Source organism: Orcinus orca, chromosome 1, assembly GCF_937001465.1.
Source record: "Orcinus orca chromosome 1, mOrcOrc1.1, whole genome shotgun sequence".
NCBI classification, from domain to species: Eukaryota; Metazoa; Chordata; class Mammalia; order Artiodactyla; family Delphinidae; genus Orcinus; species Orcinus orca.
In genome coordinates, this window is record NC_064559.1 from 45,765,945 (window position 1) to 45,786,660 (window position 20,716).

Sequence of the window (20,716 nt, forward strand, 5' to 3'; positions counted from 1 at the left end):
TCAGAGACCCTCCACCCAGAGATTCCAATCTTAATTCCAAGGCACTTCTCTTAATAACCACAGAGTTTAGTCATGGTTCAAACACATCTTGCTGTGCCCTAGACAGATTCTACAGTGGTCTTTGTGGCCATTTTCAGCTTTGTTGATTCTACCCCAAGGGCATAATCACCAAGAATGCAGAGTGTTCACCAGACAGCCTAGGGGCATGGGGATCATAAAAGATCCCAGCTGGAAAAAAATTTTCGTTTATATGAAATAAAATACGAAGCTTAGAGGGTCATGATTTTCATTTAAAGAGCAAAGATAGTAGAACTAAAATGTTTTGTGTTAACTTTATTCTAAATAAAAAATGCATTTTCTTTATAGTTCTTAACTTTTGTTCAAAAAAAACAGCTTTGGCATGAAAATCATCATGCATAAATGAAAATACAATTTAATGAAATGTCATATTTTATAAATTTAAGTGATGCAAACATTTGACTTATCTGTTAGAATTAAGCTGCCAGGTTCTTTTCCACATGAAACAAGCTCTGTTTTATTTCATGTGTTACCAAACTGTGTAATTTTATTTTTCAAGAAACATGAGATGGAGAGATGAAGGAGGGAGGGCCAAACTTCTTGAGTAATCCGACTAAAGTTGTCATGCACATGCTGTATCATTCACATTGTGATTGACATTTATTTGTAGTTTGTATTTTGTTTTATACATAGAGGAGTCATTGCTAGTGAATTTTTTTAAAAAAGTAAGATAACAATCTGCTACCTTGCTGTCATCAACATCTCCAAATTATGGTCTAGGGCCAAAGTCTAAGTTTTGGCCTCCAGATGTTAATACTTAGGAATTTGGTGTCCAAATGGATGACTCCTGATAGGAAAATGTTTGGCAACAGATGATAGACCAGTGAAGCCTACAGTTTCTGAAATCAAACAACCTAGATTCAAATATCTAGGCTCTGTCCCTCCATAGCTCTTGACCCTGGTCAAGTAGCTTAGCCTTTTTAAGCTTCCGTTTCCTTACCTATATAACAGAGAAAATTATAGTATCTTCTTCTTAAGATTGTTATGAGGGTTTAATGATACAATGCATATACAAGTTCTTAGCACAGTGCATGGTAAATAGAAAAAAACTTGGTACAGGCTAACTACCATTATTATATTAATAATCTGAAATGCTAACTCTAATTTTGCCATTCTAACAAATATTTCCACCAACTGCTTCAAAGTTATTAGTGTCAAAAAATACCAGGTCAATTTCAATACAAACTTCTCTATCAGAGACGGGATGCTTACAGCCAACATCCAGAGTTATCTTGCCAGTTGCTCTTCCGGCATCATTGACAGCAACACACGTATAATCACCAGCATCCAGATCTTGAGTTTCTTGAATCTTCAAAAGTCCCAAGAGAGGGTCAATGATGAGAAATGGTGAGGGCCTCAACTCAAGATCCCCTAAGTCAAAACAAAGCAGAGAACGTTAAACAGTTAGATGTTTACATAGTTTGCTATTGGTTTGATTGCACAACTTCTGAAGAAAACGATTGTAAAGTTTTTAAATACAAGTGTCTTGCACAGTGCAGACACTTAAACAATGTTTATGCAATGAAAGAATGAACTGTTTCTTGGTAATGAGCTGACTTATTAGTCTGTATAATTCCACAGGCTAATCTAGAGTCAAAAATCAGGTCCTAAATGAATTATGTACAAATATTTCCTACCATATATGTACCTAAATGAGAACAAACTCTTTGAAGCTATGTTGGGGGACTGGGAAAGAGTGGCAGCTGTCACTGTGGCTGTGTTAGGTAAGAAGGGAATGGGAAGATGAAGGTTGAAATGAGGTTTCTACCATCTTTGTGGCAGGATGAATTTCAATTACCCAGGAAATGCTCCGGAGACTATGGGTGTTCTTAGTTTGGCTAATGACCAGGTTTCTGGTTTGCTGAATGTTCTCAGTCAGATTTTGTCTTGTGAAAGGTATGAGCTGCCTGAGAGGATTCTAAGAATGGCTCGGGAAGTAGGAACCACAGCTGGCTAGAGAGGGTAGGGAAGAGCTTGCTGAGAAAAGAGAAAGAATGGATGAGGAACTCTTGACAATGGCCAGAGAGGAGTACTGTTATATAAATCTCCCAGGATACCTCTACTAAACCTGTATTAGGCATCAAAGTTCTTTAAGTTGGAGTTAGAGGTTTTTTTGGAAGAAGCAGGCAGGGGATAAATGAGTGGAGGATGGAACCTGATATCGAATTTGACCTCGGTATGAGGGTAGAATGACCCAAGAAAGATGAGTTATTTCTGGGTTACCTGTCCCTGCAGTGCCTCAGATCTCCTGAGAACCATTTCTATTTGAAGGCAGGCAATGCCTCAACAAATCTCTAAGTTGGGTTAGCCTTTCCTTAGGCTTCCCTTCCTCCAAGGTTTCCCCTCATGGAAGAATGAATTTCACCAGGATGACAAATATCATAAAAAATTACCTAGTACTGATGTTTAAGTGGCAGCTTAGCGTCCATATCTTTTTTGTTTGTTTTTGTAAAGGGTGATGTCAAACTCTTGGTGGGGATCCTAAAAAATTCCAGGAGGTTTAAGGGCCATTGCCTTCGGGTCTCACAGCATGCCCAGATGTCAAGTCTGAAGAGGTACTCTCCAAAATGCCATATACTAGCTTAGCCATGTGCCCTGGGACTAAGGACTGTGGAAGTAACTCCCTTAGCTTTTAACAGGCTAAAGCGCCAGAGCTAGTAATTCTCTAGGACACTACATAAAGCATCCACCACAGACTCAGAGCAACAAACAATTCTCCTTTTGTTTTCATAATTTGGGGAGGAGAAGAGGTCAAAGGAGCCATAAATTTAAAAACAAAAAAATTACATTAGCAACTGTCAGTGCCAAAAATAAAGTATTTTTCAGCATTCCAACATTTAAAACCCCAATCATCCTTTTAAGCTTGCTACTGGATACCACGCGAGAATGAGAGAAGCAACTAAAGGCTTGTCTATGTGCCTCTGGGAAACTTTCATAACTAAAAGCAGATGATGTTGACATAAACTTTCCTCCCTCTAGGGGAGGATGCAATGTGACCAAGCTGTTCATCAAGCATTAAAATGTTTGGACTAAAATGCATTTAGATTTTTGGATTTTACTTCTCCTTTACTTCTTCTGTATATGTCAGAGCACATACAGGATGAAATAAAGACCAAAAAGCTACTTTTTGCTAGTAGCTTTTTTTTTTTTAAATAAAAGTGTTTAAGGAATAGCAGTAATGAAACAAAACATAAATTGGAAAACACTGGCTATATCAAGTTTGCATTTTGATCACATTTTGGTCATCTCTCTTGATTTCTACTGAAAAATTAGTGATCAAATTATTGAGAAGCCATAGAGAAATACAGAACTTTGAGATGAAAATGAGGAAGTATATACTTTTAATATTAGATAAGATTAGAAGAATGTTTACACACATAGTAAAATATATGAACTTTGCTGACAATCTATTCTAGGATTGAACAATCATTACCATTAAGGAGGATTCTTTCTGCTTCAGTTTAAATTCAATTCTGGCCTCTGTGGATGCAAAGACTAACAGAGAGATCATTATCCCTGACATAAGACCCTGTAAATTGTTGAAGGTTCTTTAGTGGTTCTCAAAAATGTTTGTCTCAAGACCTTTTTATACTCTTAAAAATTATTGGGGACTTTAATGAATTTTTATGTGGATTATATTTATTTGTACTTCGCATTTTAGAAAGGAAACTGAAAAATTTTAAAACATAAGTATTTGTTTTCTAATAACTCATGACATTTTAACATAAATGTATTTTATATAAAAAAATTTCCCTGAACAAGAGAAACTTAGTGAGATAAGTGGCACTGTTTCACATTTTTGCAAATCTCCAGAATGTCTAGCTTCATAGAAGAGAGCTGAGTGTTCATTTTTGCTTCTGTATTCACTTTTTTGGATATCACATATCATGCAGCTGAGATGAGTGTGAAAAAAGCCAAATAACATCTTAGCATCATCAGGAAAATAATTTTGATCTCATGGATTCCCTGAAAAGAACTGTGGGGAACCTCCAGGGATTCCCAACTACACTTTAGCAACAACAGATCTAAAGAAACAAATTCAATTTACTATTTGACCAGAAATATTCTTTATACGACATTTTAATAGTGTCCCTGATTCTTCTCTGAACCCACTTTACGTTGCTCCTTTCTAAAATCTAAAATTTGGGGGGGCATTTGTATGTACGAAATTCCTTTTCTCAAATGGTCTGAATGAAATACAATTTATTAATGAATGATGGTTGCCAAAGGCTGCAGGACAGGGGAAATGGGGAGCTGCTGTTCAACAGGCATAAAGTTTCAATCATACAAGATGAGTAAGTTCTAGAGATCTGCTGTACAACAGTACCTAGAGGTAACAATAGTGTACTGTATGCTTAAAAATTTGTTAAGAGGGTAGAGCTCATGTGTTCTTACCATAAATAAAAAATAAACAAATGACCACCTACTTTATTCAATAAGAACTGCCTGAAAAAAAAGCTATGAACAAAAAGTTATTCTTATGGTTAGGGAAAGAACTATTCTTTCCCCCTGTGGTTTCCATAAGGTAGGATCTTCCTAACCTTGCTGCTGTCTCATCCCCAGCAGAGATGGCAAAGAAAGGTCCAGCTGCCTCCTCGTCCCTTTCTTTTTGGAGCCAGTTTGCATGTAGAAGAGTTTGTCCCCTGGCTTTTCTCTTTATGATCCAGATTCTGCTTATGGAATAAATTGCCTGCCTGGGACTGGGAGAAGAAGTGATACTGGGGTTCAGGGCAGCTCTGCATATTGGAGATGAACATCAATTGAAGCCGGTCCTCCAACATGATCTGTCAGTGCTTAATGCCCACATGCTAGCTCTGTTGGTGCATAACTCGAACAGAGAAATGGGATATGATTTACTAGGCGCACTGCACTCCAATGTCTCTGGTTGAGAAAAGAAACTACTAGGCAGTCAATTCTAGAATCTTCCACGTGGTGGCTGCAGAGCTCCCTAACTCCTCATTCACCTCCCAAAAGCCATTTGTGGGACCAAAGCTGACATACAGACTACTCAGGAGAGTAGCACCTGCTTGGGAGAATAAAAGACTTTCTCTCTGTGACTCAGCTATTTACAGGCAGAGAAATCAGCAGGTTCCATTACTTTAAAGATTTTTTTTATTATTAACATAAACTACTGATTGATATTTTTCTGGATTTATTTAATTAAGATGTGAGTTTGAAACTTTTATCTTCTTCATTTGTAAGTTAAAGATTTAAGTTTTTCAAATAAGGAAAATTAGTTGTTGTTGACCGAAACCTAATTAAGAAGCAAATCGAGAAATGCCTTCTTTTCAGAGAAAACATGAAGACTAAATCATTTAACATGGAAAACTATGAAAATGATGTTATCTCCTAGTTTCCCTCCCTTTTTTTGATTTGTATTATTGAAAAGTATTTGTTTTCTACATAAAGCCTTTCCTTTTCACCTCGTGTTCCCTAAGAGTTTGAACCCGAGGTGAATTCACAATTTTGTAATTATGACATCAACCTGTTGCTATGGGAATGTCTGTGATTTAACAAACAGAATCATAACAATAGTGCTTTGTACTATTTAGCATTTTTCATCTGAAGATTAAAGAGTATTTTGCAAACAGCATCTCAATAATCCTAGCAACCTCCCTCTTAGGCTGTTTATGGGGATTTTTCTTTCTCATAGATTGGAAAAACTAAGAGAAAAACAGAAGCAAGACATTTTAGACAGATATCTACTGTCAGCATTTGAGCGGAGACCAGGACCCAAGGGCATTCTCACCAAGGACAAGCAGCACATTACTGTTATTTTATTACAGAATCACAGAGGTAGAAGCTTTATATCACAAATAGAGGCAGATAATTTCTATACTTGATATAAACAGCTACCATGCATGATGAAGCTGACCATAAAATACGTTTGTCTTTCAGTCAAATGTCATTCAGCTGTAATTTTCGAGGTATGTCTTTATTTGAGCTCTTTATAGAAAGTGTCCTGGAGAATCTAGAAAACTTCCTAATTGTGAGAGCCTAAGCAAAGTGAACTGAAATAAGTGAAGCTATTTTAAACATTAACTGAGTATTCTTGGACAATTTTCTACAGGAAACAATCCTAAACTAATAAAGAGAACGTTCAGCTGGATTAGCACAGGCGAAGTTTTCCTGCTTTGATTTTCACAGTCCTATAATCCACACCAGATGTCAAATGCTGAAATTCAGAGTACAGAATTTCGAGCTATCGTCTCTAGTGAGACCATAAGCACATTTTATGGAGCTGCTAAGTCACACACCAAAACAAATTTTTAACAAATTATCTTTATCTAAAAGAGAAAACAATACTAAATGAACCAGACATGAACATACTTAAGAAATGTACCTTTGAACCATTTAACCTGAGGTGGAGGAACACCAGACGTTTTACATTCCATAACTGTTGTATCCCCAAGGGCAACCAAGAGCTCACTCTGAATTACCATCAACTTCGGGGCTTCTGAAAACAATAAACATGCAAATAATTAATGTCTTGCACACTGCCACTTACATCTTGTTTCTGTTTACTAAATGAACCAATAATAAAAAAAAAAAACTATTATTATTTACGTGCTTGTGGCTATCTCAGTTTTTACAAACAGAAATGAACTCTTATGATGTATATGCACACAGATGTGTGTGATGAAAAGATCATCTATAAGGCCAAAAGAATATTAGGAAAAAGTAATTCTGATGAAACAGTGTCCAAAAATTTAGGAAATTAATTGATGCACATTTTCTAGGTAATGCACATTTCAATTAATCGATGCACATTTTCTACGTGACTTTAAGGATATTCATGTCTATCTACAGAGAGACAATTGTAGTCTAAGGCTAAAATTTGCATCTATAAAAAGTAGAGTCTCCCACTTTTAACTCTATTTTTCCCTTTGATGTTAAACACAGACATTCTGTAAGTTTCTTTCCTTAGCTCTGATTCACGCCTTTGCCTAATGCTTTAGTTCATGCACATATTTTTCTCTTAACTGAACATTTTAGGACTTCCTAACTTCAACTGAGGTAGTTTTAAACAAAGCCAAGAGTTAATTTCTCAAAGATCATGTTACTCCTTGGCTAGAAAACTTTGGTGATTGCATTTCATAATTCCCTAGTTCGGCTTTCAAAAATCATAAACTGGTGTGTGGCTTTCTTTGGAACTTCACGCTCCATTACACCTCCTTACTTATCACAAGGTATGGAGCTCCACTGGTAGTCCAAAACATGCCCTATTCCCTCCCATCTTCCTGCTTTTGCTAAAGTTTTTTCCTCTGCCTGAAATGCCCTTTGCCACAACTTTTCAAATCCCACTCATTCTTCCAGGCTGAGCTTAAATCCTATCTCCTTTAAGAAGTGTTTGCAAATTCCCCAGTCAGAATTAATCTTCCCCTCCACCAACCTTCTACTTTTGCACTTTTTTGTCTGCCTTATATTTATTTACATATATCCACTCCCATTATTCACACTCTTGAAAAGTAAGGATCTCATGACATACATTTTTTATTCTACATTCCACAGTCTCTAGCACAGCATTTTACATAATTTGGGTGATTACTAAGTTAAATAAATGGGTGGAATATTTTGGTTTCTTTGTGAATGAACCCAAATTCATTTCTGCAATGGAGAATCTGTTTCAATCCCCATTCCCAACTGTTGGTTCCCTCTCCACATGGCTGTTCTATGAATGTTTTTAATTGTCATCTCTAAATCTGAGCCCATCTTCCCTTCTAAACTTATTCACCACGTGCCTTCCTCATTTCTATAAATGAAACTTCTTCCCAGGCTTTTAGGTCCAGTATTTGTGACATTTTTGTTACCTCCTTCATCTATACACACCATCTACAATTCTCAATCTTTTTTTTAACATCTTTATTGGAGTATAATTGCTTTACAATGGTGTGTTAGTTTCTGCTTTATAACAGAGTGAATCAGTTATACATATACATATGTTCCCATATCTCTTCCCTCTTACATCAATTCTCAATCTTTATTGTGGCTCTTGTACACTCCTTCCTCGCCACTGCCAATTTTACTACCTTACTATGAATGATGAAGAAAAATGAGAGAAAGGGTGGATTGCTAGTCATTAATTATTCACAGTTTACAAAATGACACTGAGCATATAACCCTTCTCCTTTATTTGTCTAAGAAAGACCAAAGTAAAAGAAATATTGGGGCTTCCCTGGTGGCGCAGTGGTTGGGAGTCCACCTGCAGATGCAGGGGACACGGATTCGTGCCCCGGTCCGGGAAGATCCCACAGGCCACGGAGCGGCTGGGCCCGTGAGCCGTGGCCGCTGAGCCTGCGTGTCCGGAGCCTGTGCTCCGCAACGGGAGAGGCCACAACAGTGAGAGGCCCGCAAACGACAAAAAAAAAAAAGGAAATATTGTATTCTATATTACATATTATTAGAAATATATGATTATGTATTATAATAGATTTGATTATACTATATATATGTTAGAATGTATTATATTCTATATTATGGAATATTGTAGTACAGAATAAGTTGTCATAAAGTATATCTTCAATAAATGCTTCAGTTTGGAGGGGAAAAACTGAAGATGAAAAGCAAAACGTAATACCTAGAGAAGTGACAGAAATGTTGTAAATATTTAATTATAACAGAAATATTATAACGTTTCATATGAATAAATATATTTATACATATATATATATAAATTCATATATATATATGAACATAAGTGGAAAATGTAAAGTGAAAGTTGAGGTGGAGAGGAGGAAGATGGCGGAAGAGTAAGATGCGCAGATCAACTTCCTCCCCACCGACACATCAGAAATACATCTACATGTGGAACTGCTCCTATAGAACACCTACTGAACGCTGGCAGAAGACCTCAGACCTCCCAAAAGGCAAGAAACTCCCCACATACCTGAGTAGGGCAAAAGAAAAAAGGAAAAACAGAGACAAAAGAATAGGGATGGGACCTGCACCAGTGGAAGGGAGCGGTGAAGGAGGAAAGGTTACCACACACTAGGAAGGCCCTTCGCGGGCGCAGACTGCGGGTGGCGGAGGGGGTAAGCTTCGGAGCCGCGGAGGAGAGCACAGCAACAGGGGTGCGGAGGGCAAAGCGGAGAGATTGCCGCACAGAGGATCGGTGCCGACCGGCACTCACCAGCCCAAGAGTCTTGTCTGCTCACCCGCTGGGGTGGGCGGGGGCTGGGAGCTGAGGCTCGGGCTTCAGTCGGATCGTAGGGAGAGGACTGGGGTTGGTGGCGTGAACACAGCCTGAAGGGGTTCGTGCACCACAGCTAGCCGGGAGGGAGTCCGGGAAAAAGTCTCCAGCTGCTGAAGAGGCAAAAGACTTTTTCTTCCCTCTTTGTTTCCTGGTGCACGAGGAGAGAGGATTAAGAGCGCCGCTTAAAGGAGCTCCAGAGACGGGCGCAAGCCATGGCTAACAGCGCAGACCCCAGAGACGGGCATGAGACGCTAAGGCTGCTGCTGCCGCCACCAAGAAGCCTGTGTGCGAGCACAGGTCACTATCCACACCTCCCCTCCCGGGACCCTGTGCAGCCCGCCACTGCCAGGGTCCTGTGATCCAGTGACAACGTTCCTGGGAGAACGCACGGCGCGCCTCAGGCTGGTGCAAACGTCACGCTGGCCTCTGCTGCCGAAGGCCCACCCCGCACTCCGTGCCCCTCCCTCCCACCCGGCCTGAGTGAGCCAGAGCCCCCGAATCAGTGGCTCCTTTAACCCCCTCCTGTCTGAGCAAAGAACAGACGCCCTCCGGCGACCTACACGTATAAGCGGGGCCAAATCCAAAGCTGAACCCCGGGAGCTGTATGAACAATGAGGAGAAAGGGAAATCTCTCCCAGCAGCCTCAGGAGCAGCGGATTAAAGCTCCACAATCAACTTGATGTACCCTGCATCTGTGGAATACCTGAATAGACAACGAATCATCCCAAATTGAGGAGGTGGACTCTGAGAACAAGATATATTATTTTTTCCCCTTTTCCTCTTTTTGTGAGTGTGTATGTGTATGCTTCTGTGTGAGATTTTGTCTGTAGAGCTTTGCTTTCACCATTTGTCCTGGGGTTCTGTCTGTCCGATTTTTGTTGTTGTTTTTTTTTACTTTAAAAGAAATTTTTTTTTCTTAATAATTATTTTTTATTTTAATAACTTTATTTTTTTTTATCTTACTTTACTTTATTTTATCCTCTTTCTTTCGTTCTTTCTTTCTACTTTTTCTCCCTTTTATTCTGAGCCATGTGGATGAAACGCTCTTGGTGCTCCAGCAAGGAGTCAGTGCTGTGCCTCTGAGGTGAGAGAGCCAACTTCAGGACACTGGTCCACAAGTGACCTCCCAGCTCCATGTAATATCCAATAGCAAAACTCTCCCAGAGATCTCCTTCTCAATAGCAAGACCCAGCTTCACTCAACGACCAGCAAGCTACAGTGCTGGACACCCTATGCCAAACAACTGGTAAGACAGGAACACAGCCCCACCCATTAGCACAGAGGCTGCCTAAAATCATAGTAAGGCCACAGACACCCCAAAACACACCACCAGACGTGGACCTGCCCATCAGAAAAAAAACATCCATCTTCATCCACCAGAACACAGGCACTAGTCCCCTCCACCAGGAAGCCTACACAACCCACTGAACCAACCTTAGCCACTGGGGACAGACACCAAAAACAACAGGAACTACGAACCTGCAGCCTGCAAACAGGAGACCCCAAACACAGTAAGATAAGCAAAATGAGAAGACAGAAAAACACACAGCAGATAAAGGAGCAAGATAAAAACCCACCAGACCTAACAAATGAAGAGGAAATAGGCAGTGTACCTGAAAAAGAATTCAGAATAATGATAGTAAAGGTGATCCAAAATCTTGGAAATAGAATAGAGACAATGCAAGAAACATTTAACAAGGACCTAGAAGAACTAAGGAGAAAGCAAGCAATGATGAACAGCACAACAAATGAAATTAAAAATACTCTAAAAGGGATCACTAGAAGACTGAGGCAGAAGAACGGATAAGTGACCAGGAAGATAAAATAGTGGAAATAACTACTGCAGAGCAGAATAAAGAAAAAAGAATGAAAAGAACTGAGGACAGTCTCAGAGACCTCTGGAACAACATTAAACGCACCAACATTCGAATTATAGGGGTCCCAGAAGAAGAAGAGAAAAAGAAAGGGACTGAGAAAATATTTGAAGAGATTATAGTTGAAAACTACCCTAATAAGGGAAAGGAAATAGTTAATCAAGCCCAGGAAGCACAGAGAGTCCCATACAGGATAAATCCAAGGAGAAATACGCCAAGACACATATTAATCAAACTGTCAAAAATTAAATACAGACAAAGCATATTAAAAGCAGGAAGGGAAAAACAACAAAAAACACACAAGGGAATCCCCATAAGGTTAACAGCTGATCTTTCAGCAGAAACTCTGCAAGTGAGAAGGGAGTGGCAGGACATATTTAAAGTGATGAAGATGAAAAACCTGCAACCAAGATTACTCTACCCAGCAAGGATCTCATTCAGATTTGATGGAGAAATTAAAACCTTTACAGACAAGCAAAAGCTGAGAGAGTTCAGCACCACCAAACCAGCTTTACAACAAATGCTAAATGAACTTCTCTAGGCAAGAAACACAAGAGAAGGAAAAGACCTACAATAACGAACCCAAAACAATTCAGAAAATGGGAATAGGAACATACATATCGATAATTACCTTAAATGTAAATGGATTAAATGCTCCCACCATAAGACACAGACTGGCTGAATGGATACAGAAACAAGACCCATATATATGCTGTCTAGAAGAGACCCACTTCAGACCTAGGGACACATAGAGACTAAAAGTGAGGGGATGGAAAAAGATATTCCGTGCAAATGGAAATCAAAAGAAAGCTGGAGTAGCAATTCTCATAGCAGACAAAATAGACTTTAAAATAAAGACTATTACAAGAGACAAAGAAGGACACTACATAATGATCCAGGGATCGATCCAAGAAGAAGATATAACAATTGTAAATATTTATGCACCCAACACAGGAGCACCTCAATACATAAGGGAAATACTAACAGCCATAAAAGGGGATATCGACAGTAACACATTCATAGTAGGGGACTTTAACACCCCATTTTCACCAATGGACTGATTATCCAAAACGAAAATAAATAAGGAAACAAGCTTTAAATGATACATTAAACAAGATGGACTTAATTGATATTTATAGGACATTCCAACCAAAAACAACAGAATACACATTTTTCTCAAGTGCTCATGGAACATTCTCCAGGACAGATCATATCTTGGGTCACAAATCAAGCCATGGTAAATTTAAGAAAATTGAAATTCTATCAAGTATCTTTTCCGACCACAATGCTATGAGACTAGATATCAATTACAGGAAAAGATCTGTAAAAAATACAAACACATGGAGGCTAAACAATACACTACTTAAAAACGAAGTGAGCACTGAAGAAATCAGAGGAAATCAAAAAATACCTAGAAACAAATGACAATGGAAACACGATGACCCACAACCTATGGGATGCAGCATAAGCACTTCTAAGAGGGAAGTATATAGCAATACAATCCTACCTTAAGAAACAGGAAACACCTCGAATAAACAACCTAACTTGCACCTAAAGCAATTAGATAAAGAAGAACAAAGAAACCCCAAATTTAGCAAAAGGAAAGAAATCATAAAAGTCAGATCAGAAATAAATGAAAAAGAAATGAAGGAAACGATAGCAAAGATCAATAAAACTAAAAGCTGGTTCTTTGAGAAGATAAACAAAATTGATAAACCATTAGCCAGACTCCTCAAGAAAAAAAGGGAGAAGACTCAAATCAACAGAATTAGAAATGAAAAAGGAGAAGTAACAACTGACACTGCAGCAATACAAATGATCATGAGAGATTACTACAAGCAACTCTATGCCAACAAAATGGACAACCTGGAAGAAATGGACAAATTCTTAGAAATGCACAACCTACCAAGACTGAATCATGAAGAAATAGAAAATATGAACAGACCAATCACAAGCAGTGAACTTGAAACTGTGATTAAAAATCTTCCAACAAGGGCTTCCCTGGTGGTGCAGTGGTTGAGAGTTCGTCTGCCGATGCAGGGGACACGGGTTCGTGCCCCGATCCAGGAAGATCCCACATGCCGCGGACCGGCTGGGCCCGTGAGCCATGGCTGCTGAGTCTGCGCGTCCGGAGCCTGTGCTCCGCAACAGGAGAAGCCACAACATTGAGAGGCCCGCGTACCGCAAAAAAAAAAAAAAAATCTTCCAACAAACAAAAGCCCAGGACCAGATAACTTCGCAGGCGAATTCTATCAAACATTTAGAGAAGAGCTAACACCTGTCCTTCTCAAACTCTTCCAAAATATAGCAGAGGGAGGAACACTCCCTAACTCATTCTACTAGGCCACCATCACCCTGATACCAAAACCAGACAAAGATGTCACAAAGAAAGAAAACTACAGGCCAATATCGTTGATGAACATATATGCAAAAACTCTCAACAAAATACTAGCAAACAGAATCCAACAGCACATTAAAAGGATCAAACAACATGATCAAGTGGGGTTTATTCCAGGAATGCAAGGATTCTTCAATATACGCAAGTAAATCAATGTGATACACCATATTAACAAATTGAAGGAGAAAAATCATATCATCTCAATAGATGCAGAGAAAGCTTTCGACAAAATTCAACACCCATTTACGATAAAAACCCTGCAGAAAGCAGGCATAGAGGGAACTTTCCTCAACATAATAAAGGCCATATATGACAAACCCGTAGCCAACACCATCTTCAATGGTGAAAAACTGAAACCATTTCCACTAAGATCAGCAACAAGACAAGGTTGCCCACTCTCACCACTATTATTCAACATAGTTTTGGAAGTTTTAGCCACAGCAAGCAGAGAAGAAAAGGAAATAAAAGGAATCCAAATTGGAAAAGAAGAAATAAAGCTGTCACTGTGTGCAGACGACAGGATACTTTACATAGAGAGTCCTAAAGATGCTACCAGAAAACTACTAGAGCTAATCAATGAATTTGGTAAAGTAGCAGGATACAAAATTAATGCACAGAAATCTCTGGCATTCCTATACATTAATGATGAAAAATCTGAAATTTACCAAAAATCTCCCATTTACCATTGCAACAAAAAGAATAAAATATCTAGGAATAAATCTACCTAAGGAGACAAAAGACCTGCATGCAGAAAATTATAAGACACTGATGAAAGAAATTAAAGGTGATACAAATAGATGGACAGATATACCATGTTCTTGGATTGGAAGAATCAACATTGTGAAAATGACTCTACTACCCAAAGCAATCTACAGATTCAATGCAATCCCTATCAAACTACCACTCGCATTTTTCACAGAACTAGAACAAAAAATTTCACAATTTGTATGGAAACACAGAAGACCCCGAATTGCCAAAGCAATCTTGAGAACGAAAAACAAAGCTGGAGGAATCAGGCTCCCTGACTTCAAACTATACTAGAAAGCTACAGTAATCAAGACAGTATGGTACTGGCACAAAAACAGAAATATAGATCAATGCAACAGGATAGAAAGCCCAGAGATAAACCCACAGACATATGGTCACCTTATCTTTGATAAAGGAGGAAAGAATATACAGTGGCGAAAAGACAGCCTCTTCAATAAGTGGTGCTGGGAGAACTGGACAGGTACATGTAAAAGTATGAGATTAGATCACTCCCTAACACCATACACAAAAATAAGCTCAAAATGGATTAAAGAGCTAACTGTAAGGCCAGAAACTATCAAACTCTTAGAGGAAAACATAGGCAGAACACTCTATGACATAAATCACAGCAAGATCCTTTTTGACCCACCTCCTAGAGAAATGGAAATAAAAACAAAAATAAACAAATGGGACCTAATGAAACTTAGAAGCTTTTGCACAACAAAGGAAACCATAAACAAGACCAAAAGACAACCCTCAGAATGGGAGAAAATATTTGCAAATGAAGCAACTGACAAAGGATTAATCTCCAAAATTTACAAGCAGCTCATGTAGCTCAATAACAAAAAAACAAAACAATCCAATCCAAAAATGGGCCGAAGACCTAAATAGACATTTCTCCAAAGAAGATATACAGATTTCCAACAAACACATGAAAGAATGCTCAACATCATTAATCATTAAAGAAATGCAGATCAAAACTACAATGAGATATCATCTCACACCTGTCAGAATGGCCATCATCAAAAAATCTAGAAACAATAAATGCTGGAGAGTGTGTGGAGAAAAGAGAACCCTCTTGCACTGTTGGTGGGAATGTAAATTAATACAGCCACTATGGAGAACAGTATGGAGGTTCCTTAAAATAGTAAAAATAGAGCTACCATATGACCCAGCAATCCCAATACTGGCATATAGCTTGAGAAAACTATAATTCAAAAAGTGTCATGTACCAAAATGTTCATTGCAGCTCTATTTACAAGAGCCAGGAGATGGAAGCAACATAAGTGTCCATCATCGGATGAATGGATAAAGAAGATGTGGCACATATATACAATGAATATTACTCAGCCATAAAAAGAAACAAAATTGAGTTATTTGCAGTGAGGTGGATGGACCTAGAGTCTGTCATACAGAGTGAAGTAAGTCAGAAAGAGAAAGATAAATACTGTATGCTAACACATATATATGGAATCTAAGAATAAAAAAATGTCATGAAGAACCTAGGGGTAAGACGGGAATAAAGACACAGACCTACTAGAGAATGGACTTGAGGATACGGGGAGTGGGAAGGGTAAGCTGTGACAAAGCGAGAGAGAGGCATGGACATATATACACTACCAAAAGTAAGGTAGATAGCTAGTGGGAAGCAGCCGCATAGCACAGGGAGATCAGCTCGGTTCTTTGTGACCGCCTGGAGGGGTGGGATAGGGAGGGTGGGAGGGAGGGAGACGCAAGAGGGAAGAGAGATGGGAACATATGTATATGTATAACTGATTCACTTTGTTATAAAGCAGAAACTAACACATCATTGTATAGCAATTATACTCCAGTAAAGATGTTAAAAAAAAAAAGAAAGTTGAGGTAAACTCGGAAGGATACAGAATTTATTAATTTGTAAGTAAAATATTACAAAGAACAGATGAATCATGGAAGGATAGAACTCTGTGGACATTCTGGAACTCTTCCATAATCTGGAAGCTTCCTTGATTTCTGTTGATTACTGAAGCTATTCACTCCCTGAACTTTTAACTTCAATTAGTTACACTATTTGCTTTAATCAATGTGTGAAACGAACAATAAATTATACAACTGGGTATAACTCATTCCTAATATTAATTTTCAAAAAAGTACTTTTACGTTGCTTGATATGATATTCGTACTATTTGTACTGCCTGTTAAACTGATTATACTTGCCAGTGTATCTGAGGGTAGAAGTCTGTTTATCCATCCCAGCTGAATTACTTGCCAGGCAACCATAGATCCCTGCATCTTTGGGAACTGCATTTTTGATAAATAAGATACCTTCTGAGGTCATCCTATACCTACAGACAAAAAGAAAATAAAATTGAAAATACTCTAATAATAGTATCAAGGAACTATAGCACCTTCCTTTCAAATATTTTAGAGTTATGTTTGGTGCTGATTGCAGAAATGATTAACATCATCATTTTATAAGCAGAAATGTTATAATGATAATAACAATAGGTCCCACATATCTAGTACTTGCCATGTATCAGGACTGCTCTAGTACCTTTACATTTATCAATGTTTTAAATCTTCCTAACAACCCAATGAGTTAGATACTATTATCTCTGTTATACAGATGAGCAAAGAGGTTATACACCTTGCCCGGAGTCAGGGTTAGTAAAGGGAGGAAGTGGAATTTGCACCCAGGCAATCTTGCTCTGTGTGAACTTCTAAGCCAAACAGTTCCTCAAAATGAAAACCTGAGAGATGCAATGCCTCACATCTCAAGTGAGTCTGTGAAGAGACCAGGAATAGAATCTGGCTCATAGCTAAGCCCTTCTCCCCCTGCCAAACCCAGAGTAATGGAAGCTGGAAACTTCATTGCTTATGCCCCTCGTGTTCAGTACCCTCTTTGAGCATAAGAGGATTCATTTTCTTTTAAAAGCATCCAGCAGAATAAAATACCTCTCAGTGTACGGTAGTATGGCAGCAGCAAGCAGGAGTTACAAAGAATGTCTGCATACACTTTAATTAGAGCTACTCTTCTGTCCTTTGTCTCTCCCTCTCTCTTCTGTTAAATCTCAGGACCAAACCTCTAGTAGATGGGTTAAAACTACACATTACTTTACCCACAGAAAGTTTATTATCCCCATTTCAATTATTCAAGGTAAACCAACTGTTACAGTGTTATGTTTGCAAAGCAAAGTATTAGGAAGCACTTAGTCCCAGCTATTGAATTCAAGACTTAAGAACCTCAGACTCTATACATTCGTCATTTATTATTTTACTGACATTCCCTGGCCTATTGAGAAAATCTAAAGCTGTGGATTTGGGTCAAATCTCCCTTAACCTTAGGGATTTGGTCAGATTAATACTGTCCAGAACTTTCACCAACTTCTCTCACTCAGTAAAAACAAAGAACATGATACAAACCCAGTACCTGTGTGAACCCACAATAAACATATCATTCATGGTCCAGGTGATCTTTGGTTTGGGATAACCTGTTGCAGAACACATGATGGAGACCTCAGATCCACCTGTAAACGACTGATTCTTGGGCATAACAGTGACTTTGGGCGGTTCTGCAAAGGAAACACACAGAGTGAAATGTCAATGATGTTAGCAGATTTGCAGGCTTCTCACTGCCACACCTTTACTTTTAAAAAATTATTTGTTTATTTATTTTGCACTTTCAAGACTGTACAAAACTGGTGTCTGCTCCTTCCAGCCCCCCAGAGCTCCTCCTCTCCCTGAAAGACCGATGCAGACTGTGGCTGGGCCCCCAAAGCGTGACTCTGCACCCCACAGGCCCAGGCAGGACCACAGAGGGTCTCATCTCTGGCCATTCAACCCAAGGCCTTGCAGCCCAGCCCAGCCCTGTCAGCCCATCTGGAGCCCCAGGCCTGCTCCTGCTCTTGGATCTTGGAGGCATGACAGTGGGCAAGGCTTTGCCTTCAGAGCTTGGTGAGGGTCTGGCACACTCTCCTTTGAGGGGACATCAGGGGCCTGGGTCTGAGGCCAATGACAGAGGCTTCCGCTTTCTGGGGCCTGAATGCAAGGGGGAGAGAAGCAGGACTATGACATAGTATTATTCGGCAGCCAGGGCTGGGGTCCCTCTGTCCATTCTCTAGCCAGGTCCTTCCCTCAGCTCCTGACCCACCCATGGCCTTAGCGACTGGGCTGGCTGGGCACCAGGACCTGCAGTGGCCCCATTTTTCTGGGGTATCTTGGACATGTGGGAGAAGGTGGTCCTTGGGACTTGGATGTTCCCAAGCTCATGGCAGCTGGTGTCCATGAGCTTGGGAACATCCAGCCACAGGGTGGCTGCTGGTGGGGATGGCATCCAGCACCTTCATCTTGACCATTCCTGAGGTGAAGAGCTTCCTCTTGGGGTTGTAGAAGGAGAAGGTAGAGTATAACACAGAGGTGAGGGGCAACCAGACTCAGACCACCAGGTAGAAGGCTCCTCTCTTGAAAAGCAGCAGGTCCTGTTGTCGTTCCACATGCCCTCAGGGTAGAGTCACACTTCAAGGTTCTCTCTGACCATGCCCAAGCCCACGTGTGCCATCATGGTCCTGGTACTTTGTTAGTTGATGACAGAAGAAATTTTCACAAATTAAAGTATGGGGAATTCATCCTAGTTTATACATGATTTGGCTTGAACTTTATGCTAGTTAGAACAGCCTGTCTATGTACTGTCAAGCATGCATTGTACATGGGCTTTAACCATTAAAGAATGTATTTAAAAAATAAAAATGGAGTAACTGTGGTTCAAACACTCAAAATGGAGCCAGGTGGCCATTGTGGGTGTGGTTTCAGACACGCTCCTGCATCACTGAGAACTTGAATTTTCTGAACGGTATCAAACTCAAGGACACCACCAACTATTCTCAAAACAACATCTGCTAGCAGTTGCCTGCTGCAACCTTATGGTCTCAAGGTCTCCCCTTGTAACTATGCAACCATTCAGTCCCCAAACAATCCTTGCTTAACAAGCACCCTTTCTTCTTGCTGGTTCTAATCCTAATTCTTGACAAACAACTTAAGCAACTTTGTGGGTTTTGCCTATATAAGCCTCCCTCATTTTGTGGTCAGGCAGAACACAATTCAAGTGCTTCTTGAATCTGTGTCTCCAGGGCTACAGTCCTCAGTTTGGCTTAAATAAAACTCTTTTCTATTCCTATTATAGACTGTTTACTGATTATTTACATTGGCAATGAAGATGCCCCAAGGTACACAAGATCAGGCCCATGCATCCCATGAAGAACGGCTCCTGCTTGGCAATCTGCATTCAGGAAGGGCCTCCACGAGACCACTATGCCCAGGATGCTCTGGATAGAGACGATGACACAGGGGTGATCCACCTCCAGCTTCTGGCGGCCCTTAATCTCAAAGTCAATGCAGTATATGCACTTGAAGGACTGGATGCGCCAACTGATGATGCTCACATTCTCCACTATCTGGCCACGGTGACACAGCAGGCAGGTGACCACGGCCACGGTGACGACGATAAAGCAGTGCATGCAGTACAGGGTGATCTTGGCTTAGAACTTGGCCGTGCAGCTCAGCTGCACAAGCAGCAACAGGAGCAGCAGCTGCAGCAGTGTGCAGTCAGCCACGGCCAGAGTTCCATGGCCAAGGCCGCGCTGGGATCGTGCATGTATGGTGGCCCCCTTGGAGCCTCGATGGCACTGGTCTCAGGCTCCCTCCTTGGGCTCTGGCTGGAGAGGAGGAGCTCTTTGGATAACCCATATCAGAGATCTGGTCCAATCAGTGCAAGAGAGAAACCAAAAGTAATGAAAGCACGGGAGGTAAATCGCTTTTGAGAGTAAAATGAATCTGATCCCAGTGCTGTGTTTCTGCATCTCCACTGGTTACTATGGGGCCCCTTGCTACTTTGCTCCCACTAGCTGACTACTGGTTTCCGTCTGCTCATCTGGAACTTCAGTATAAACCTGTTTTCAGGCAAAGTCTCTATACTGGGCCTTTTGCTACTTTCTATCTAGTGAACATAGGTTTGGAGCCAATCTTGTCCTGACTGCTGCCTGTTTTGAGTTGCTCTTTCCCTTTTTATTTGTTTGATTGTAAGTTTGCTGAGGTCGAGACCATGTCTTTCTTATTATTCCATTTCCAATATATTCCACAGTACATAACATCTCTTTCATGTTATGCAGTGACTTGTAAATGAAAGACACTTAAAGCCATTGATGGAATACAGGTCATTCCTAAAATGTAACTTGGCTCTGAGAATTTTTATGCCTGCCGGCCTCTGGAGATCCTGCTATACTGATCATTTGCCTCATGCCCATGGATTCATAAGACCTCAACTTAGAAAATATCAAAGTGCCTATTGCATTCCACTTCTATGGCAGAAAAAAGACTTTTGAAAATGATATATTAAATCAGAAATTCATTGTCAAAAAGAATACAAGAATTCTCTGGGGTAGCTGGGATGCT

The 20,716-nt window shown here is 40.0% G+C and overlaps 1 protein-coding gene and 1 pseudogene across 1 annotated transcript in view; both read right to left on the bottom strand.

The window, feature by feature from the left end:
• The window catches only part of HMCN1 (hemicentin 1), a 534,342-nt gene that overhangs the window by 287,876 nt on the left and 225,750 nt on the right, over positions 1–20,716 (bottom strand). Inside the window, exons 12-15 of the mRNA XM_004275232.3 lie at positions 17,700–17,841; positions 16,487–16,614; positions 6,422–6,535; positions 1,291–1,449 (exon numbers count right to left, since the gene is read on the bottom strand). Coding sequence (XP_004275280.1) covers positions 1,291–1,449; positions 6,422–6,535; positions 16,487–16,614; positions 17,700–17,841 — 543 coding nt within the window. The remainder of the gene's footprint in view (positions 1–1,290; positions 1,450–6,421; positions 6,536–16,486; positions 16,615–17,699; positions 17,842–20,716) is intronic.
• LOC117203461 (1-acyl-sn-glycerol-3-phosphate acyltransferase beta-like) lies at positions 18,140–19,892 on the bottom strand (annotated as a pseudogene).